At 35.8% G+C, this 22,984-nt stretch overlaps 3 protein-coding genes across 6 annotated transcripts; 2 read left to right on the forward strand and 1 right to left on the reverse strand.

Moving 5' to 3' along the window:
• The first annotated feature begins 4,914 nt into the window (after window positions 1-4,914).
• LOC121235052 (protein phosphatase 2C 29) lies at window positions 4,915-13,876 on the forward strand. 4 transcript variants are annotated; one of them, XR_005934497.1, is made up of 5 exons: window positions 4,915-7,012; window positions 9,586-9,699; window positions 12,198-12,246; window positions 12,345-12,462; window positions 13,171-13,193. XR_005934497.1 is itself a non-coding variant. In XM_041131267.1 (4 exons), the coding sequence occupies exons 1-3, from the start codon at window positions 5,054-5,056 to the stop codon at window positions 12,209-12,211; spliced, it is 2,112 nt and encodes a 703-aa protein (XP_040987201.1). In that variant the 5' UTR covers window positions 4,915-5,053; the 3' UTR covers window positions 12,212-12,246; window positions 12,345-12,462. The 4 variants fall into 4 exon arrangements, 3 of the variants coding, with proteins under 3 accessions (XP_040987201.1, XP_040987200.1, XP_040987199.1); XM_041131267.1 differs by lacking the exon at window positions 13,171-13,193 and having other exon boundaries at window positions 9,586-9,724; XM_041131265.1 differs by having other exon boundaries at window positions 4,916-7,012; window positions 12,198-12,462; window positions 13,171-13,876.
• Window positions 13,877-15,887: 2,011 nt separating this feature from the next.
• LOC121234969 (pentatricopeptide repeat-containing protein At5g46580, chloroplastic) lies at window positions 15,888-18,374 on the reverse strand. The gene has a single exon (XM_041131136.1). It carries the CDS (start codon window positions 18,289-18,291, stop codon window positions 16,156-16,158), a length of 2,136 nt encoding a protein of 711 aa, XP_040987070.1. The 5' UTR covers window positions 18,292-18,374; the 3' UTR covers window positions 15,888-16,155.
• A 2,030-nt stretch (window positions 18,375-20,404) lies between these two features.
• Window positions 20,405-21,410, forward strand: LOC121235155 (pathogenesis-related thaumatin-like protein 3.5). The gene is made up of 2 exons (XM_041131429.1): window positions 20,405-20,525; window positions 20,657-21,410. Exons 1-2 carry the CDS (start codon window positions 20,477-20,479, stop codon window positions 21,331-21,333), a joined length of 726 nt encoding a protein of 241 aa, XP_040987363.1. The 5' UTR covers window positions 20,405-20,476; the 3' UTR covers window positions 21,334-21,410.
• The last annotated feature ends 1,574 nt before the right edge of the window (window positions 21,411-22,984 follow it).

Below are 22,984 nucleotides of genomic sequence, written 5' to 3' on the forward strand. Positions count from 1 at the left end.
AATCTAATGTATTATATCTAATCACATCAACTTCTAAACTTTACTTTTATGAAAGTTTTATATAAACCTAATATTTTTGTACTCCAAATTAATCACTAATGATAAATAATTGGAGTATTCGCCCAAGTAAAACCCATTTAACTTAAATAAATAAATAAAAAGAACATGTGATCTTAGAGATTATACCACGTGGGACTTTGTCTTGGTACGATCAAAATAATATGATTTTTTCCTCTTTTTAATTATTTTTCATAATGGAGTAAAATGTATGAGTGATCTTAAAATCAATTTATTTAAGAAAATACTTAAAATATAAAAAGTTATACAAAAATAAACTTATAAATTAATGTGACTTGATATAGTACATCAGATTGTAAAACTACTTTTATTAAATAGTAGATCTAATGAATTCTATAAAATTACATTATTATATGAGTTTATTTTATATAATCTATTCGTATAACAATTATCATCTATTTAATAGATTAATGGATAGTCTTGACTTATATAATAATAATATCAATATATAATTTGAGTGTCTAGACGACAGAATGTGGGCGTTCACACGAGTCGCGTGACATTACGTGCTCTTGTCGTTTAGTCACAAGAATTCGTGCATCCAACAAACTCTTTGACTTGCACAAGACACAAAGAAAGAGACTGGAGAGAGAGAGAGAGAGAGGGGGAGATATTCCCGCCTTCACATGCAAAATTCTCACCTCTCTCTCTCTCTCTCTCCTTCCTTTTTAACATCCCAATAATAAAATCTATAATTTTAATTTATTTTAAAGAACTAAAATATATACTTTATTCAATCTCTACAGAAAATATTCAATTATTTTTTTCGAATAAATATTTTTTTGATTGATATAAATCAAATTCAGAAAATTTAAGATTATTTCTTGAAAAAAGAAAGATGACTGCAGAAGGAAAAGGACAATTGGAGAAATAAATAAAATTTTATTAGAAAAGTTTAAAATTAAAGAAGGAGGAGTTTGAAAAATTGGGGTTTTAAAGTTGAGACTACGACAAAAGCAAAAGGTGGAATTGGAGGCCTTTGACTAATCAGATACGTTCAGGCATAGTCCACAGAGAGACAAAATTTCTCTCTCTTTCTCGGGAGACAAATCCTGGCCGTCTAATGATTTTGTAAAAGTATGATCGTGCGGTTCTTGTCTTGGTTATGTGGGATGAAAGATGCCCGACCAGGATCCTTGATGTGGATGTCTGAATGCTTTTTGTGTTCGGGTCTGTCAAAGTCAAACCTCTTTTCTTCGGTCTTGGGATTCATGGCCCATTATCGGTCTTCGTTAATGACCAAAATGCCCCCTTCATCTTTTATTTTTTACATACTTTCTGTTTTTCTTTCCTTGTTAATTTTGAGAAAAATAGGTTAAAAATAATGTTTTGAATATCGTACCGGATACTATACCGGTCAAGACATTGGAACGAAATATTTTGATACTAGTATCATTTCGTGTACAGTTTTGAGATAGTGATATATGAATAAATTATATATAAATACATATATATAAAATATCAATAGTCTAGTCTGAATTGAGGGTCAAAAAATAAACTTGTAGCTTGAAAAAATGAAAAAAAAAATTAAAGGCTAAAATACAGGCCGAAATATAGACCGGTATAGTCAGTACGGCAAATACCAGCCGGTACGGTACGAGATTAAAAACAATGGTTAAAAGACTATGGCATTGTCCAATTTTTAATTTATCCACACACCTAACATAAACCCTACACAAGATTGAGGTTTATTGTGATAGAGTTTAGATCAAAATGAGTGAATTCAATTGGCTAATATAATGGATAAATTTTGTGTTAATCCACTTGATGCGCAATTGACAAACAATTGATCATTTAAATAGCTCGCATAATTGTGTTATAATTTTCATTAAAAGTTCAAACTATAAGAAAATATTTGTAAATAATTTTAATAGCCAATGATGATGCTTAGTATTGAGATTTTATCACACTATTTATATGCATTTTATTTGAAAATAATCTTATCTTGATTGAATATTTATACTTAAATTCTGATAAGTTAGATATATTATTAGTTATGATCATGAATAACGGGATATTCAAATTGATTTTGTCATTAGTCTAGTTGTGAATGCGTATACATCATACTTATAAGAAATGAAATTGTGTCAACAAGTCATATTGGATCAATTCAGCTAATTTATATTAAAAATGTTAAAATGAGCTGATTCAAATAGTTTTTAAGTCAATCCAACGTGATCTTTATTAAATGAGTTATAAGGATACCACAATATCATGCATTTATTGAAATGGATTGAGGCTAGTTAAGTCATATATCAATAGCTCAAAATGACAAAAACCTAGCCAATGAATATGAATTATCAACCCTATTTAAATGTTGTTTCAAGGCATAGTTTGATGTAATTAAGGCATGAGTTATGATTATTTTTAATCGAAGCCACATGTTAACATTTTTGTAAATATTTAAATCAAGATATTTTATCTTTTCATCTATGTTTTTATCTCTCTAATTTGTCTAAAAGTGTTCTTTAATTCTTCTTTTCCCCTCTCTACATCTCTGATCTGTCTCCCTCCCGGCAACGACAACCTCTACCTCCATGGCTTTACATCCATAAACATGGAAGGGCGCATTCATGGATGGCACCATGATCATGAAAGGGAGAAGGGAGAGAGAGAGAAGAGAGATACTAAAGGATATATATAAAAAGAAAGAAAGATTTTTCTAATCAAAATGGGATGAAAATATCCATTAGAAAGTTTGAATTTGGAAATGAGTTCTAACTCGAGTCAAAATATTTTAAAAGAAGGAGCTAGGATCTAAAATTCTAGCCATGGATTTGCTCCAATTAATAGCTAGTGATATTATAAAAAACCAAAAAAAAAAAAAAAAAAAAAAAACAAAGAATCAAAGAATCTCTTAGGGCCAACAAATACCAACCTGAATTTAATATGTAGCAAAGTTGTGATAGCCATAGGAAATCTATATTTGTGTAAGCAATTAAGAGCATTCTCAATTGGATTGGCTATATATGGTAGACACAACTACATGCCCACTAGATTTGTTGAAGGAAGAGTATGTATCAAAGTCAATAATTCTAATTTGTAAATGCCTGCAAATTCGTTTTATAATTGCACGCATTTTATTTGTACGTCTGATTATTGACATATCAAACACATTATTGATATAAAAGCTTACTATCAACCTTGGCATAAAAACTATTTTGCATCTGTTTTGAATTTTCTCGAGTCCTACATTAAATGGCATGTTTATAAAGTGAATTGTAAGCAGCAGAACTCTTATTCGAGTTTAACTAAAATAAAATAAAAAAAAAAAAGCTAAAAGAATGAGGTATATTAGGATGTTAGACCAAAATAGGACTTTAGCTTGCTTTAGAATGTAAGATTTCGACTACAAAGCTAGACTTATTGCAAGAATAAACCATCATTCCCATTAATTAGAGTCAAAGAGACTGAACCATTTGAGTAGTCTAGACTAAGAATCAAAATATACCATAAAATCCATTTTATACATCTATTATTTTTTACCCTCCAAACTTTATAGTTTGGATATGGACTTTGTAAAATAAAAAAACTATATATCTAAACCTATGTTATCATTTATGTGTGGATACAGATAACATGCCCATTTATAAATGGATGCGTTCCATTGCCTTTGTGATACACTTTTGACCATCATTCCTCCTTAATTAACTAATTAATCATAGTTAGTGACACTAATAAAGGGAGTTTCCAGGTGGGTTGGTTTAAATACTTGGAATGTAATCCTAATTTTAACTTATTGACTAATTGACTAAGAGATTACAAATTTAGAGAGATTAACTTGTGGACAAAGCTGTCAAAAGATGGCATCTTGTATTTAGGCCTAGTGGTTTGACCCGAATCAAAGAGTCTCGCGCACCCCTTTCAAAATAATGGAAAAAGGATAGAAGCAATGACCTCGCAGTATAGATGTAAACAATGTCTCTAAACTATTTAAAACTTAAAACAGAATATATATATATATATATATATATATATATATATATATTTATGTATAATAGATTTCATAGAATATCGGGTTTTTAATTTTTATCACGACTCATGAATTTGATATAAACTCGATACAAAATAACTAAAAAGATTAGAATTGAGTATAATTTCAGCGTGAGTCAATATGATATGAACTCCAATCTAATGTTACTCATATTATGTTCCGATCAATTCGGGTAACTTGTGGATTGACCCGACTAAATCATCTACTTCATGCATTATTTTTCAGGGTACACAATTTTCTTCTCATGATACCTAGAGTATAGATTTTCAAAAAACTTCAATGATACATTAATAAACTTTCAGTAACTGTTTGACCTTGAATATGAATGAAATGACAAAAAACCACACACTTTGCGACATAAAAAGAATTTGATTTGCATTAAAAATTAATTATTTTATAAATCAAAGAATAATATTTTTTTACACCATATATATATATATATAATTCTTCCTATTATAATAGAAGCAGATAATGTCAAAGATAATAATATAATTTGAAAGGTCAGATCCAAAGTTACCAAATCAACCTTAATCAAACGCTCCCAATGGACCCAACATAACGATCCACCTGGCATCCGAGGTGTCACTGTGTATTTTGGATTGAAAAAGACCACGTGTAACCGTCGACCAAGAGCCAACAGCTAACTGCACACAACAAAAAAAAATTAATAAAATAAAATGAAAGCAACAAAACAAAATTTAAATATTTAATAGAGAGAAAAGTAAAACACTCGCACACTTTCTCTCTCTAAAAACAAAAAAAAAAAAAAAAACAAAATGAGGTGAGACAGTCAGTCTTCTCCAATATATTATAATAAGCAAACACTATACATCGAATACATTATGTATATATAACACTCCCTCTCTCTCTCTCTCTCACTCCTTTTTTTTTTGGGGGGGTGGTTTTGCTTTGGAGTTTGCCGGAAAATATTATAGAGCTGGGATTTTCTCGGGAGCCAAACGGTGGAGTTCGTCAAATGTGATGGGAAGTGGAGTGTCGAGCCTGCTGTCTTGCTTCAGACCGGAGAACCGGACGAGCAACCAGCCCGACCACAACCAACAGGACCTGCTTTTCGCGCCCTCTGAACCCTTGGATGAAACCCTAGGCCACTCCTTCTGCTACGTTCGATCTTCCGCCCGCTTCCTCTCTCCCACTCAGTCCGATCGCTTCCTCTCCCCCACTAGCTCCCTTCGCTTTTCTCCCTCTCACGAACCGTCCGGGTCGAGGGTCAGACCTGGTTTTCCGGAGACCGGGTTCAAGACCATTTCCGGAGCTTCGGTCAGCGCCAACAGCTCCACTCCAAGAACTGTCCTTCAGCTCGACAATATTTACGACGATGCCACTGACACTGTTCTTGGCACTACTGGTGCTGCTGGTGGTGGCGTGAGGGGGAGTATTGTGAATGGCTTTGAGAGCACGTCGTTGTTTAGCGCGCTCCCTCTCCAGCCCGTGCCACGTGGCGGGGGTGGCGGAGACCCCTCGGGCCCCATGGAGCGGGGCGGTTTCTTCCTCTCGGGTCCAATCGAGCGCGGCGCGCTGTCAGGTCCACTCGACACCATCGCCGCCGCGAGCTCCGAAACCGGTGGTGCGGTCCCCTTCTCGGCTCCGCTCGGTGGTGCATACGTTAAAAGGAGGAAGAGGAAGGGCATTTCGGGGATTCGGAAGGCGTTCTACCGGAATTTTTCGGAGAAAAAGAGGCCGTGGGTGGTCCCAGTGCTCAATATCGTGGGACGCAGGGAAGGTTCAACGGATGGGGACGATTTGGCGGAGGTGAGGAACGAGAGCGAGAACGTACAGTGGGCGCTCGGTAAAGCCGGCGAGGATCGTGTACACATTGTCGTTTCGGAGGAGCAGGGGTGGTTGTTCGTTGGAATTTATGACGGGTTTAACGGCCCGGATGCGCCTGAGTTCTTAATGGGTAATCTCTATCGCGCCGTGTACAATGAGCTCCAGGGCTTGTTTTGGGAAATTGAGGAAGAAGCAGAGGAAGCCAGTAATCTTAATAATAATAATAATAATAATAATAATAGTAGTAGCAGTAATATTAATGATGGCGGTAATTATGAGAACTCATTAAATGTAGCTTTAGCAACTAACCCATCCATGGAAAACTCCAGGAGAGAGGTTAAAAGTGAAATTGGTGGAAATGGGAATGATTTGAATTTGAAATCGGACTCAATTCCCGTTGATAGAGTGTCGGCCAAGAGAGTGACATTTCAATTGGAGGGAACAGAAATTCGGAGGCGTAGGCTTTGGGAATTTCTCGCTGAGGATGACCCAGAAGATGGGCTCGATCTTTCAGGATCGGATAGGTTTGCGTTTTCTGTGGATGATGCTCTTAGTGTGAACAATGCAGGTTCGGCGGTCAGTAGACGGTGGCTTTTGTTGTCAAAATTGAAGCAGGGTTTATCGAAGCACAAAGAGGGTCATGGCAGGAAGCTGTTCCCATGGAGGTTTGGGTTGGAGGAGAAAGAGCAGGTTGAAGTTGAGCATAGAACGGAGGAGAGGTCTTTGCGAAGTGGGAGGAAGAAGAAGGAGGGGCCGGTGAATCATGATTTGGTTTTGAGGGCCTTGTCTCAGGCTCTCGAAGTTACAGAGCTCGCTTATTTGGACATGACAGACAAGGTTCTTGATACGAATCCGGAGCTTGCATTGATGGGTTCGTGTTTATTGGTCGTGTTAATGAGGGATGAGGATGTGTACGTGATGAATATAGGTGATAGTAGGGCTATTGTTGCGCAGTACGAGCCGCAGGAGGTTGGTTCAAGTACAACCGAACCGAGGGAGCCAGAGGACAATGGGTCAAGCATGGAGGGAATAACCGAGGAATCCTCAGCTATGGGTGAAAGGGAATTTAAAGTGGCATGCGATGCTCCTGCTCAAGCAATGAGATTGGTGGCTTTGCAGCTCTCCACTGATCACAGCACGAGCATTGAAGATGTAAGTTTTGAATTTTGTAAAAATCTCAAGTTTGTTACTTGTTCCTTATTGCATTTGCTGGAAATTTTGGGTTCTTCTTTTTTGGCTGTTGACACTGAGATTTGAATAGTCACTGCTGAAACTTGTTGAAGGACGTACTGTCTGATTTGCATGTGTTGGATGGAATCACGTGGGTGCAAAACTTGGTCTGTTTTCAAATTGGTGTTCATTTGGTGTCCCTCTGACCCTTTGTAGACTTGGATGTTTATGGACTCTTGTTTTGCCTTGAACAGTAGTTGGTACTTGGAAAACCATCAGGTATCTCTTATTAAAAAAACCTCAGATATTGAATTTCATTCTTTCAGTGGCACTTGTAGCTGAAATCAGTTAAATAATAGATCTACTCATGGAAATTTGGCATAAAAAGATATTTAAGACCTTTCATCTAGGCTCAGGTCACATGCCTTTGTCCCATTAGTTATTGAGACTGTGACAATGGGACCACTATCCATTTCCCATTAGCAATTCTTGATTGTTCTGGTGTTTCAAACTTGTGATATCCTCTGGTTATTAATGGTTTACTGAACAGGACAGATAGTATATGGGAGATCACTCTTCCTGTTGTTTGATTAAGGAGGTTAGAAAGGAAATAAATCTTGGACCCTATATTTGCCGCCATTTCAGATCTTTGGAAATGTTAATTTCATAATAAAAATGGAACGAACTCCTCAAATGTTCCTTGAAGGTGCCATTCCTACAAAGGGACTCTGCATCAGTACTAAAGTTGCCCTAGATATGATTATGTAGCCAGTACTATCAGCTTTCACTCTTATGATCAAACAATTATTTTCTTGCTACTTGTGTTTTCCGGTTTTGGAAAACTTGTTGGTCGCGGATGAGAGTGTTCTGCACTGCTGGTGGCCTAAAATCAAAGGCGCTCCCTTGTCTTACTAATATGCATATTAGGTATTTTAATCCATACCATAGTTCTTAAAGCTTTCGATGCCATCTCGAAGGGCAGAAAAAATCCCAATCTCTTACTTATCTGCAATGCGTCTTCTGATTTAGAGTGTGGTACACATGGGTTTGGAGCTTGGAGTTTAGTGTGGTACACATGGGTTCGGAGCTTGGAGTTTAGCAATCTATGATTTTTTTTTATTTATTTGATTTTGTCTTGTTTCCTAAGACAATTATATGAGAATATTTAAACTTATTTAGAAAAGTGACTGGTTTTGAAAATTATGTTTTATTGGTCTAATCTTACTGGTGACACTAGAAGATTTGACGAAGCTTCCTTTTTCTTGTCCTGTCTTTTGCTTTTTTTATTTGTCTTTATGCACTTGGCGACTTTTTTTACAAGTGAAGAAGGAAGATGTGCAGAAGCTTCCTTGCCAGTCTTTTTTTTTTTTTTTCAAAATCCAAATCTGCTCTGATGACAAGTGTTTCTTTTGTGGATGTTGATTTGATGCATATATGTCACTAGATATGCAAATTGTTCTTTGTCTATTTCTCTATTGATGTGCATATTTTATAGTTTCTTTTCCCTTTTTTTTTTTTTTCTGTACAAATTGTTATTTGTTTATAGTTTCTTAATATCTGCTGCACCTGTACTTCTTTTGATCTTTCTCTTCCTCCTGAGATTGCGTAGGGGCTTCAGATTTTACACTGGGAGCACCCTTGGATGGGTTTATTTCTCTTAAGAGGAAAATAAAACTATATGGGTTTGTGCTATTTCTTTTGAGGGAAGGATCAAGCCCAATTGCATGGCTTAAAATTGATCATTTCCTTGATTCTTGTGGCTTGAAGCGTGGATGTAGCCATGATCATGAAGGGTTGAATCAGTTCTAGTCTACTGTATTTGTTTATCTCCTGTGCTTCAATGAAATCTACATTGCCAAACTAACTTATCTAAAAACCAAAAAAGAAAAAAGAAACTACATTGTTGAACTGTGGGATCAAGCCACTTTTCAAGTGTATGCTACATCATGCTCAACGCATGTGCCTTCTAAGCTGATAGATTTTAGGAAATCATAACTTGAGGTTTGATCTTAAGGCTTTACAAATCGTGTATGAGATTTATTTTTGTGGTAAAGTTTGTAGCTTTTCTTCTCTCTTTTTCTCATTTCTGCATTATACTAATCTTAAGGCTTTACATATTGCTGCGGTTTGGAAAATGATTCCTCACTGTATCATGTGGTGCCTTTGGATGGAGAGGAATGGTAGATGTTTCGAAGACCGGGAGCGTTCCTTGGACGAGCTGAAAAGATTCTTCTTCAACACTCTTTTTTCTTGGGCTTTTGTCATTGATTGTAATGGGGCTACTTCTCATAATTTGCTTGTATCCATTTTTTGTCAGTAGGTATTGCTAGGTGTAATCTGTGTATATTTTCTGTGCACTTGGGCTGTGCCTCTTTACAATCAATAAAACTTTATTCTTATAAAAAAGAAAAGTTTTGAGTACCCATCTCGTATGGTGAATCTTTGGATGCTTTTCTTCTTATGCTTGTTTTATTTTCCGTGTTTATGGGTATCTTTTTTTGTAATTATGATTGGTATTGCAGATTTTTCCAATAATTTCAGTCATCATTCTGCAGGAAGTCATAAGAATCAAGAGTGAGCACCCAGATGACAAACAATGCATTGTCAATGATAGAGTAAAAGGTCGTCTCAAGGTTACCAGAGCATTCGGCGCAGGATTTCTGAAACAGGTTCTCAGATTTATTGTTGTTCTTGGTAATTTGACTTTAGAATTTTCCCTTCTAAAATAATTCTGGAAAACAAGAAAAGTATCTTACTGTTGTCTGCATTAAAGTATCATCGAACAGTTGGCAATCTGTACTTCCTCTGATTTGTTCTCATGATGACTGCATATTCCTAAGTTTTAAAGGTAATTATGGCATCGAGATGAGACACATCTTCTAGAAAAGAAGAAAACTATATTGTCAGATCACTTATCATATTGTCTTTTTAATTTGCATTTTGTGTTTTCCATATTTGTGTAATAAATTCTTGTGCAGTATATACGTGGCTTTTTTTGTGGCAATAATGTTAACATATATAGGTTTGAAGATCCTGGTGAGGTTTGGGCTATTCACTACCTGTGAAAAAATTTGGCTACCTGTAAAGCACATATATATATATTTTACAAGTAAACCTGTAAAGCATATATAATTAATTACCTGTCAATCAATAACCTAAATAATGTATTATGATCCAGTTTTCACCACTCAAAAGTTCCAAGTTGGCACATATCACACGCATTTTTCATTTGAGAAACGAAAAGTTCTGCATCTTTTTGCTCTGGGCTTCTCTTTCCCACTTTTTCCATATGAATATCATTTTGGAAATTGATTTGAGTTTTTTTTTTAATTAAAAACTTATTAATATTAATAGGTGTAGCCAAGCAGATAGGGTGTATAAAAGAGAGAGCACCTAGCTAGGAAGAATAAATAGAGACAAGGAAATCATGAACGTTAAGCCCATTAAAACCTAAAGCTATTGCCCAGAAAAAGCGTGTGAATGGCCAACTGATTTCAGTTTCTAAATGAAGTAAGATGTAACCCCTAGGGGTAGGCTCAAGTGGTAAAGGCCTTGAGCTTGAGGGAATGCTCCTCTCAGGTCTAAAGTTCAAATCCCCTTGGATGCAAAAAATCTCTAGGGGCCATCGGACTGGGGGATTTTCCTCTTGAATTACCTAAGGTGCACTTGCGGGAAACTCCTTGCCAAGGGCATGTGCACCCTTGGGATTAGTCGGGACATTGTTCTCGGACACCTGGTGCCAATCAAAAAAAAAAAAAGATGTACAACATACTTGTATGTTGTGAATGACCACCCTATTTGTCCTTTCCTTATCATGGAGGTGGGCTGGGGATTGGGGCAGGGAAGATAACAAATATGTAACAGGAAGAAGGTAAGTTTAAGAATGATACTTTAACTAGTTATAAACCTATGTGATGTGTAGGAATGGCCAAAGTTATTAGATGAAAAAATACTCTATGTAACTAAGTTAAAAGGATCCTTCTAAAGAGCCCCCAATTTGAACGCATGTGTTTTTTTACCTTTCAAAATTTAATAAATTTGAAAAGTATTTTTTTTCCAATTCGATCAATTTTTTTTTTTTTTTTTTTTGGGGGGGGGGGGGGGGGGGGGGGGTGGTGGTGTGGGAGATGGGGGGGCAACCTAGCATTTTCCAAGTTAGAATACATTTAGGCATTCTATAATAAATAGAACCTTTGAAGGAGTGTCAATGTCAGTATTGCGATTGCCAAAATTTGGGTTGAGCAACTTGATCCTAGCCCTGTACTATTCTTTATTTCTATGTTAATGATTGAACTCATAAATTTTGCTTTAATGAAGAGCAGGACAAAGAGCTATTTATATGGTGTGCCAAATAAAAGATTATAAGTTGGGAAAACAAAAAAACACATTAGGAAAACTAAAAGACTAGTAATTTGAACAAAAAGTAAAAATTTCTTTAAAAATTTCATTTAATAATTTCATTTATTATTATAAGTTTAACTTAAGTATGCATATTATTATTAAAAAAATGGGGAGTGCATGATATAAGTTTATAGCACTAACTTTCATTTAATAATAATATAGGGGGATGGTTCATAGGTAGTTTCATAGGGGAGTAAATCTTCATCCTTTGAAAATTATGCAGCATCTTGATATATTCTGATATTCGAGCATGATGTTTTTCATGTCTGCTGGATTGTTGTGTGAAACTAAATTGTTGGTTAATGGAGTAACCCATCTTTACCAAGCTCATCCACCCCTCCGTTTCTTGATTAATAAGTTTTCAACTGATGAGCGTATTTTCATAATTTTCTTCTATCTTTTTCTACTTCTAGATAGGTGACTTTTGTATACTTCCTGTATACCTGAATTCACCTCTTGCATTTTTTATTGAAGTTTTATTACTTTTAAAAATGGTCAAGTTGTACAATGTCAGATTTGATTGTGCACATGTCCTGTGTGCATTCCATGCAATAAATAATGTGTTGTATGATTCAATCAAATCAAGTAAAAAATATTCTGGTGGTGGTGTAAACATACTAACTTGCAAGTGCAGCCAAAAAAGTCACGCTTGTGCTTCATGTCCATTGTCCACTGAATGAAGCTTTTAATATACAGTTTATTTGGATATGTCATGTGTTGTCAGTGTCTAGATGTGCATAATAACATGATGTACATGTTGGTGCAGCCCAAATGGAATGATGCACTGCTGGAAATGTTTCGGAATGAGTACATTGGTACTGCCCCTTACATATCCTGCTCACCTTCTCTTCGTCACCATAGACTCTGTCCTAGAGATCAGTTCTTAATCCTCTCATCTGATGGTCTATATCAGTATCTGAGTAATCAGGAAGTGGTTTCTCTTGTTGAGAGTTTCATGGAGAAGTTCCCTGATGGAGATCCTGCACAACATTTGATAGAGGAGCTTCTTTTTCGTGCAGCCAAGAAAGCTGGTACATAGTTTTCCTACCAATTAATATCTCGTCATTCATTTCTCAAACACTGATGTTTATATGTGAACTGTAAAAATGGTCTTTGAGATGATGAAAGAGTTGGTAGAAAAATTATTTGATGTCAACACGGACTCTAGTCAACTCTACTATGTCTTAACCCCAACCTAAGATTCTAGTGTTGGAAATACCATCAGATAAAGTAGATACTTTTACATGGGAAGTAATTAAACTGATCGCCAAATTCTAATGTTGGAATATAAACTGTGTATGGTTGCATGTTTGCCTTAAGCTATCTGATCTGTTAATATGAGGATCAGCGGTTTTAACAATTTCCACCAAATGTCTGAAAATAACTCTAAAGTGAATATCATTTTGTATTCTGTTCATTTGGCTGTTCTGAGTAATGCAGCTCCTCTATATAAATATCGCACACAATATAGCTCAACCCTTTGGTTATTGGATTAAATGTAGACATCTTGAAAGTGCTCTTCCACCCCTGTAGCAGGGTTTATTTTGTTTAGGTAGTCTGTTAAATTCTTTTAATCAAGATTAAATTCGATCTTTGGGAATAAATGCGAGCCATATGAGAGTAGAGAGACTCCATTCACCCTGTGTTCATTTCTCCACATCACTCAAGTCTAATGATTTCCAGTCTACTACTATTTTGTGCGTTTCCACGTGGTAAACTTGCAGTGGTTTGCTTTGCAGGATTGGAGTTTCATGAATTATTGGACATCCCGCAAGGAGATCGCAGAAAATACCATGATGATGTCACTGTTATGGTTATATCACTTGAAGGAAGAATTTGGAAGTCATCAGGAAAGTACCTGTGAAACCTTCATACACGAGTGATCTACTAATGAAATGGCAGCTCCAATTTTCAACTCGAGCCACTCGCAACGGGTAGCCGAATTTTCACAAATGAGCTTTATTTTCTGTTGCACGGCATAAGAATACAGCTAATAGAGGGAGTCCTGTATGATTACTGGCAAAAGGCTAGTCTTAGATATTCATCAAGGTTTCGAGTAGATGCCAAAAAGAATTGGTTCAAGGTTGAAAACCGGGAATCTGCCAGCGGCGGTGGTGTGGAAATGTTCTGTGGAGGAGAAAGAAAAACAAATCTTGTTTTTTTTTTTTTTTTTTTTCCTTATCCTTTTTAGACATTTTTTTTTTTGGTTAGAAAGAAAAAAACAAATAGAAATTTTGCATAGGATGAGTCTTTTCATTCAATTGCTCTTTTTCTTTCTTCCTTTACAAAGCCTAGAAATTGTGGTTGTAATTTGTAAATTGGTGGGGGTTACAGATTTTACTTACGGAACTTGATGGATTCCCTTCTTGTCAACAATGAGCTACTATAATTTTTGTGGTGGATTTTCACCACTGCGGGTTACAAGAGTTGGCAATTTACTTCTTAGAACATTGTGAACCATCTGCTGCTTAAGAATTACTTGTAGAATTATCATCTTTCAAAGACATTAAAAAATCAGTCAATGAGTTTTGGGTCTGTTAGTTCGGATAAAAGAGGAATACGAGAAAAGAAGGGAAATTGTGCAGTTTTGTAAGGTCATGGCAATACAATAAAATAAGTGAGACGGTGGTGCAATATATAATATGTAGAGACTTGAAACTAAAATCAATTGTTTTTGTTTTGAGGAGGGTTTTAGGGAGAGGGAGTGTAGAATATACATGATTTTAACGAATTTAACTTAAGTTTTGTTTGTTTTCACAATCATTATCATCTCATTTAATCATTACAATTTTCTCAAAATTTTATATAAAATAAAATAAGCAAGGGTGCTACTATAACAACCACTTGTGCATCCCGCTTTTGGTTCCCACTTGACGTGGATTGCCAGTTTTGCTTTTTGTTTTTTTTTTTTTTACATCATTTCAAAGCTCGCCCCTTCCCTCCTTGACAAATCTCGTCCCAATCCATTTCAAAACTCATTCACCCCTTGCAAAACCCCCCAAAACTCCTCTCCCAAACCCCTCCCCGATAGATCCCGTCAGGCACCAGTACTATTCATGCCTCTCTGAACAGTTGTTCCTCCACTCTTTCTCACCAACTGAAAAAGAAACACAAAAATTCTTAAAGTTGTGATCTTTGCTGTTGAATGCATCATTATCATACATTCATGCAACAAAGATCAGGAGCTGCTAATGGACTTTGCAGACTTCAATACACCCGAGAAAAATGCAATTGTTGTACCCAACAGTGATGCAGAAGGAGAATAGTGCTAATTGCATTAAGGGTATAGAAGAATGTTAAAGCAAGTCAGTCAGTTATGGGCAAAAAAATCCCATTTTTGTTGTTGATATAAAAGTTAATATTTCCAAATTCAGAGTCCAGAGCCCTAATCGCATCAAAATCGTGCAGAAAATCGACATAACTGATCGGCCATTATCACCTTCATAAAGGACATTGCCTGCGTGAAAGTCCTCAACTTTGCTCTTGATATTGAACCACTTCTTAACCAATGGCCTGGGCCATGAAAGCTTTACCAAGTAATACAGAGTCAACAATCTCATTACTTACAAAAAGGGGAAATGCGGACAAATTGAGAGAAGTGGCATTTCTTAAACCTTGTTTTTCTTCGAACTCCCATCTCTCATTGTCGCACAAACTTCATACGACAGTCAAGATTTACAGAAGCTAATTTCATTGTCACACAAACTTCATACGACAATCAAGATTTACAAAAGCTAATTTCAATTCATTCTTCAACTGTACAAAGAAATCTCACAATGGAAAAATGAACCAAAGATCATATAGAAAAATCAAATCTCAGGAAAAAAAATAAAGAAAAAAAAGCGAAACGCCTCAGAAACCTGTATCCTCCCCTCCATCTCTAGAATGAATTAAAATATAAGAGAAAAGAACCGATTTAATCCCAAAACAACGGGAAAAAACTGAGTTGTAAGAGCATAACCAAACGAATCGGCAATCAATACATTTTGTTTCCTTAGGTAATGGAGAGAAGGAAACAATTGATAGAACAAAGAAAATCTCAGTTTCTCGGCATTTTATCTTCTGAGCTTCCAAACATTTAGAAAAAACCTAAGAATGCTGAGAAGAAGATTTTTCGTTTCACTTCCTATTTTCAGGAAAAAGTTGAGAGAAAACAAAGGAATTTGAAAGGGAAATGAAGAAAGGGAGAGTGGGATGCCACCTGGGATGCCATTTTTTAATCCATTCTGCACGCCACCGGGATGCCACATCGAGCGGGATGCACAAGTGGGATGGACAAGTGGTGGGCCTAGCATATTCAATAAACAATTCAATTTTTTCAAATTTTAAAATAAAAATAATATTAAAAAAATATATTTTAATAATATTTTCTTAAACTTTCAATTTTTATCTCAACTCGTCTCATTTCATCTGTAAAAACAAAGGGGGCCTAGTAAAATCGCTTCGCCCCTGCATCTTGAAGGAGAACAATGATTGATTATTGCATTTCAGAGGAATTGAAGGAAATCAAAGCGTACAATCTGGTTTGATATCAAGATAAGATATTGCTGAATTTCAAAACTAGAAAGCAGATGAAGGTCTGCAATATGGTGAAAGCTATATGTAATTGATATTTCTTAGATGGATGACTAAAGCTAATATAACATATCCAAATTGCAAATATCATCATATTAAAGCAATGATGAAAGCTATCGAGACTGTAATTACTGTTGGTTCATCATCCTTTATGCTGCAACAGCAGGGCTTTCAAGCCGTGACTGCACCCATGACACTAGATCTTCCCGAGTTGCCACAAAAAAACCAACTTTCTCTTCACTCTGCCTAAACGGTACATCAAGTTTCTTGGCATGAGAAGCGAAGGAATTGGCCAGTCCTTGAGAGAATTTGTGCGTTCCTGTGCCAGTTTGAGCTGAAAATAACTCCGGTAATGCCTCCTTGCGCTGAACAATTTTGGATAGAGTTCCCATCCACTCTTCTAGTGCGGTTTGAGCTGCACCAACAGATAGGGACCTAACATCCAAGCACCACTCATCTACAGTCTTACTGTGTAAACTTGGGTACAATCCATACAGGGTTCCCAAGTAGAGCAACTCATGAGCTCTCTCGTGAAGCTCTTTGCTTCGGCATATATCAATCAAGCAATTACAGAAGGGTCTTCGGGCTTCAACTGCCGTTTCACCGAGAATGCTCTTGAACTCATCCCTCAAGGTTTCAAAGCTAGTTTTCTCTTCTATTACCAACTTCACAACGGAAAACAACTTTGGGTTAGCTTGGTTCAAACAAGTAAGAATCCTATCAACGTCTCCATTTTCCTCACATAAAGACACAACAGAAAGCAAGCATCCACAAAGCCTATCATCTGGTTTAACCCCTCTTTCAACAGATGCAGCAAACACTCTAACCAAGTCATCAATTCTCTTGGTCTTCCCTAAGCACTGAATCAAACATGTGCAGCCCATCACATTGAGCTCAACACCCAACTCGGACATTTCTTCAAACAATTTAACCGCTTTGTCAACCTTTCCTCCACTCCCATATATGTTAAGCATTGCCGTGTAGCTCCAACTATCTGGACTACAATACTCTAAACTCTTCATGTCCTCAAATAGCCTCTCAGCCTCTTCCTCCAATGCAAGGTCTGCACACATATTCAATAGAGTATTATATAAAATCAAATCCACCGGCCACCTGTTCGACCTCATTTGCTCCCACAATTCTAAGGCATCTCGAGCCCACCTCGCCTTGCCATAAATCTTAACAAGTGCGGTCAACGTTTTCTCATCAGGAGTTAACCCAGATTCAACCATTTCCTTGAATAAACTTCTAGCCAAACCTGGCTTCCCGACCTTACCCATTGCCTCCAACAACGTATTGTACACTACCAAATTAGGTTGCACACCAACAGACTTCATCTCTTGCAACACAAAGTTAATACCATCATAGTCCCCAGATGCACCAAACATCCTCCCTAATATAGAGAATGTGGCGTGGTCAGGTATCCACCCACTAGCCCTCCCTCTCTCATATAGATTTAAAGCTTCCTCAACACTACCCAATTTCGCATACACATCAAGGATAGCAGAGTAAGTCACCTCATCAGGCATCAAACCAGTCTTGTACATCCTCTCAAACCACTCCACAGCCTTATCAAAATCATTGCACTTTTTGGCACAAGTAATGATGGTGGAGTATGTGATATTATCAAGCTCAATCTCATTGCTAATCATCTCATGGGCAAGGTCCTCCATGAGCTGAAACTGTCTTCCAAACCTCAAAGACTTCATTGTGACATTGTAGAATATAGTTTCCAAGGGAAATAAATTCTGGGTCTTGATCCAATTGAGGAACAAACGCGTTTTCTGCCATGGCTTCAAGCAGTTGAGTATTAGAAGTGCATTTTCTCTGGTGGGTGGGTGTGGAATTTCCTCAAGAGTAGCCAAGAAAGCAGCCTCATCACAGTCATTGAGCTTCTGAGCAAAGCGCCTGAGCTCTCTGACCTGAGGATTGTATGAGTAAGAAGAGCGTTTCTGCCTCTGAAGGGAGAGCACGGAGCGTTTCGGCCTAGTGGGGTTCACCCAGGTGGACTTTGGCTTGGATATGAGCTGGGTTTGGTCCTTGGTGGGTTTTGAGAGGGTGGTTGTGGATAAAGGCTTGAGTTGCTCGGATAAAGATGGATTTTTCGGGTATGGCTCTATCAAATTGGGAGAGGCTTTTGGGGGAGACTTGGAAGAGCTGCACAAAATGGTAAATCTTCTAGTTGGGTGTTGTCTGAGCGGAGATTTGAAGATATTGTGTCTCTTTGTGTCCGAGAGATTGCCTGTAAAATGAACATCAAGAGCAGTAGACAGAGCAGCAGCCATGAGAGATACGGAGAGAGCTTTGGTTGAAGAAAAATCTGCTAGTTTACTATGTCTTGGGATATTTTTTCAAACCTTATCCGCCCTCAACCCTAGTATTAGGCATGTAAAAATGGATGGGGTGAAAAATCGAAAAAGAAAATTAAAGTTGGATTATAAGATACAGCTTGAGCCCGCATCTCCTCTAGGGCCCAGACCAACACAAACAAAGACTCGTATAGTCGTGTATAAGCCCCCTACTTATTTTTAGATTTTTTATAAGTTGATTTATAAATAACTAATGCTATATTCAGTACAAATTTCATGTATTCATTTCTTTAAAAAGTAGAATTTATTATTAAAAAAATAATTTTTTTCATTTAGATTTTAAATTTATCAACTTGTTTTAACAGGATTGCACGCGATTTACACACTTTAAAACTGTAAGTATTATTTCTCTTCATAAACATAGTCATAATAGCTAAATTGCTAATATAAAAAAGGAATTATTTTAAGGCTTTTTAAAGCTAGCTTATGGCTGACTTGGGGTTTGTCATACTTTCAAGAGAGGAAATAAACCAGGAAAATAATAAAAAAAAAAAGAAAAAAATGTGCATGTAATGACGGTTTCTTTTATAAAAAATATTTTGTGCAAGTATAAGATATGCAAGTTGTTTGAAAAAAGGGGGAACCCATACGGAACAATTTTTTTTTTTTTTTTTTTAATGAAGAGTCTCACTTCTTTTAAGGGCTTATACGCCTTAAGTCTGCATCTAACATTAGCATTACTCATATATGATATTGTTTGTATTCATCTTAACCTTATTCGGACTTACCGAAATATGATTTGTGCAAGTCCAGGATGTGTAAGTTTTTTGAAAAAAAATAAAACTCACTTGAACAATCTATTTTTTTATGATGGGATTCACTTTTTTCAAAGAGTTTGTATGGGTTTGCAGGTACTCTGCTTGTATTTAGCATTATTTAATTATATATATATATATATATATATATATATATATATATATATATATATAAAACAGAACTTGTTTAGAAATGGTAAAATTTATGTTAAGTTTGTGTAATTTATGTATTTTCTTTTACAATTATGCTCTAGACACCTACATCTGATTCTGTTAAAATTTTGTTCTAAATCAATATTGAGACATTTACTCTTTCTATATGTACACAGGAAGAGTGATAAGTTGTAATCTAGTTTAAATGTATGTCTTTGTTTGTTATTCAAAAGGATAAACTCTAATTATAATTTTAACAATAATAATTTTATTTGAAGGTTTTTACACCACACACTATTTATGTAGTATAATTTGATTTGGAATATAAATTTTCTTTCAACAATCCTATTGAATGTAGAGTATGGACGTGAGTAGCACTTTTCTTTATATCTCGTTCGGATATAAGAAATGTTTTATCTCATTTCATCAATTAAACTTTTCCAAATTCTCGTATAAAATATAATAAACAATTCAATTTTTTCAAATTTTAAAACAATAATAATATTAAAAAATAATATTATAATAATATTTTATGTAACTTTTAATTTTCATCTCATCTTAACTCACTATCTAAACAGCACCTAAATGAAATCAAAGACAACCTAAATTTAGTACCATCAGTGATGGAGTCGAGAATCTTCTATCGGTGAAGGAGACTAATGGGAATAATAAAATTAGAAATAAACTCCAAAATAATATATGAAAGGAAAAGTTTCCAAACGAGATCTTTGCATTGTTCTTGTCTTATAACTAAGATGGATTGACACAAGTAAGTTTAGTTGGACTACCTTTTAATGGATATGTTTCTGAGGAATGTCTTTGCTTTCTAAAAGCCAATGGAATTCCAAAGAATAAAACAAATTTCAAAGAATAATGGGGCTTAGAATTGGAAAGTGACAGCCTTGCTCACTTCAACATTTATGTAGAACAAAACAACATGCTGACCTTAGGTTGAGATCAGGCATTGATGGCATAGTATCTACACTTTTGGCATCCATGGAAGCCAAGTCTTACAGCCAAAAAAACTTTCACATTCCAATTATACTTTCCTTCCAAATTCAGTGATCTCTTCCATATAAATTAAGTATATCGTACCCGATACGCTAAAAGCCTCTACAATTATAAACTCTCCCTTTCTCAACTTATTCCATTATCCCAACTCTCACATCTGATAACTGAAAAGCCAAGGTTTGATGGGTAGCAAAACTCTTACCAACCTTCTTCTCTTGTTACTAATTACAGGTAATTGATTCTTTCTTCTGTTTTCTGTGTCTTGGTTCGAATCTTTCTGGCACAATGCTGAGCACTCCTGTCATCTTAATGTGATAAAATTATCGTGATTGATCTGAACCAGTTGTGCATATCTTCTTCAGGTGCACACTCTGAGGTAACGTTCAACTTCGAAAACCAATGCACTTACACAATATGGCTTGCTGCCAGCCCTTCAATTGGTGATGCTGATCCTGAGAGCGGTCCGGGAACCTTGGAGCTATTCTCAATGCCTGATCAATGGAGTGGAAGCATTTGGGCTAGGACAAATTGTGCCTACGATGTCTCCTATTTTTCATGTGAAACTGGGGACTGTGGTTCTGGCACCATAGACTGCCAATCCCCACCACCCACTTATCCGGTGACCTTACTCAATTTCGACATCAAACAATCGGTGGTCTCCTATGAAGTGAGCTTGAACCACGGGCACAACCTGCCCGTCCGGATCCAACCGGATGGCGGGTCTCTGCTTGGAGGAATAGGTTTGTGCCCTGTTGTAGATTGCATTGAAGATGTGAGTAACGTGTGTCCGGGTAGCCTAGTGGCCAAGAACAAGGATGGTCGATATGTCGGGTGTTACAGTGCTTGTGATGGTTTGAAGGATCCAAAATATTGCTGCACTGGGAACTATAGCAGTCCACAGGCTTGCCAGCCTAATGAGTACTCCCAAACGTTCAAGCAATTATGCAAACTTGCCCACACCTATCCACGTGATAATGATCCTCCAATTTATAGATGCTCCAGGGCAACCAGCTACAATATAACCTTTTGTCCCTCATAAACTTCACATGCCAGAAATCCTTGAAATTGAGGCATTGGTATTGTTGGAAATGACCATTTCATAAAGAAATAAAACAATTTTTGGAAGAGGAAGATGTTTTTGTGACTATGGTGTTAACCGTATAACGTTTTACTACACGCAGGATATTTTAATCATTTCACTTATCAATCTAATTACCTGTAGAAATACAAAGATCAAAACTCCTGGTGTTATATGCAGAGCCATCCATTTTAAGTGGACGAGAGGATTGATCTTATTCCTGTTGCAAGTGATGTACTTCTTTGTGCTTTCTGCAGAAGTAGCATGGAATGTAGACTAGAGATCACTTGTTTTATCAACATGATTTCTTTAAGAGGAATTGGAAAGAAGTGCTTAGCATGAGGTCTTCGATGGATATGCAGGTTGAACACTCCAACTGCATCAACTGCAGACATCATCTAACTATTGCCATCATCTACCTTAGACAGATCCAACATCTAAAGTTTGGTTTGTTAATAATGGGTTGTTAAAATGCAAGAAAGATTTAAAACAAGTAGTCAAAAACATAAAAACCAAAAACCAAAAAAAAAAAAAAAAAAAAAAAAAAAAAAAAAACAAAATATAAAAAAAAAAAAAAAAAAAAAGCTTAGAAAAGACTCATTTAACAAATTAGAGTTTTCCTTTTCAACCATTTCTAATATCTAATTCTTTTTAAGAGGAAGATCACCACAACATATTGAAGCCGATTCAACACGACAGACAACTAATGGGACATTTATTTGGGAACCTAAATCAATCACTATTAAATTCTAATCAATGCCTAGTTTCTCATTAGAGAAATACAAGGAAAAATATTCCATTCTAGGAAGCTTTTATCTGTGCCAGTTTTATAAAACGATTTGTATGTTTGGCAGATGCGCAGTAATAACTAAATTTATTATTTGAAAGTAAGCATGTCAACCAACTTAAAAAAACCCTAAACCTTTTATAAAATAAGAGTAGTTTTTTTTTTTTTTAAAAAGAGTGCTAATGTAAAGGCTGTTATTACATTGCTCTACTGTTCTAATGTAGAGATGAATCCATTAGTTACAAAACCCAAAAAAGAATGAGTTGGGAAAATAATGTGTTAGAAAAACCAAAAGATTCTACTAATCTTAAATGAAAATTATAATCGCAAGAAAAATGCTACTTGGCCATTGAAGTTTACAACTCAGATGACCTTCTTGATGTAACACTATCATGTGATGTCACGTGATTTATTAAAAAAAAAAAATACAAATACTAAAAAGGTATAAAGAACTTAGGATTTCAGTTTTCTCCTTTTTGTGTTTTTGAATGCCCTTTTTTTTTAATATATATTTTAAACCTTTTAACAAACCAAACTTAATCAGTTATATCATTTGGCATCTAATAATTTTAGCTTTACTTACTATATTATTTGAGTTCCATTTAATGGCATTTAAATTGGGTAAAAATAATTAGGAATTGGTGATGTAACTAAATAGGAAAAAAGCTTCCTACTTCAAAACTTATAAATCCTTGTTTTTTAATAGGTAACATAAAAATATCTTTGTTTTTGATACCCTGGACATTTAAAACATAGTTGTATAAAATGTTATGAAAAATGTTGTGTAAAGGTTTCATTTAAGATAGCCGCTGAAATCACGTGATT

The sequence above is a fragment of the Juglans microcarpa x Juglans regia genome, chromosome 6D (genome assembly GCF_004785595.1).
Source record: "Juglans microcarpa x Juglans regia isolate MS1-56 chromosome 6D, Jm3101_v1.0, whole genome shotgun sequence".
NCBI lineage: Eukaryota > Viridiplantae > Streptophyta > Magnoliopsida > Fagales > Juglandaceae > Juglans > Juglans microcarpa x Juglans regia.

Coding starts and splice junctions, on each gene's coding strand:
- LOC121234969 (XM_041131136.1), bottom strand. CDS start 18,291: ATGGCTGCTGCTCTGTCTACTGCTCTTGATGTTCATTTTACAGGCAAT.
- LOC121235052 (XM_041131265.1), top strand. CDS start 5,054: ATGGGAAGTGGAGTGTCGAGCCTGCTGTCTTGCTTCAGACCGGAGAAC. Junction 9,700..12,197: donor GCGCAGGATTTCTGAAACAG/GTTCTCAGATTT, acceptor ATGTTGGTGCAG/CCCAAATGGAATGATGCACT. Junction 12,463..13,170: donor TCGTGCAGCCAAGAAAGCTG/GTACATAGTTTT, acceptor TTTGCTTTGCAG/GATTGGAGTTTCATGAATTA.
- LOC121235155 (XM_041131429.1), top strand. CDS start 20,477: ATGGGTAGCAAAACTCTTACCAACCTTCTTCTCTTGTTACTAATTACA. Junction 20,526..20,656: donor TCTCTTGTTACTAATTACAG/GTAATTGATTCT, acceptor TATCTTCTTCAG/GTGCACACTCTGAGGTAACG.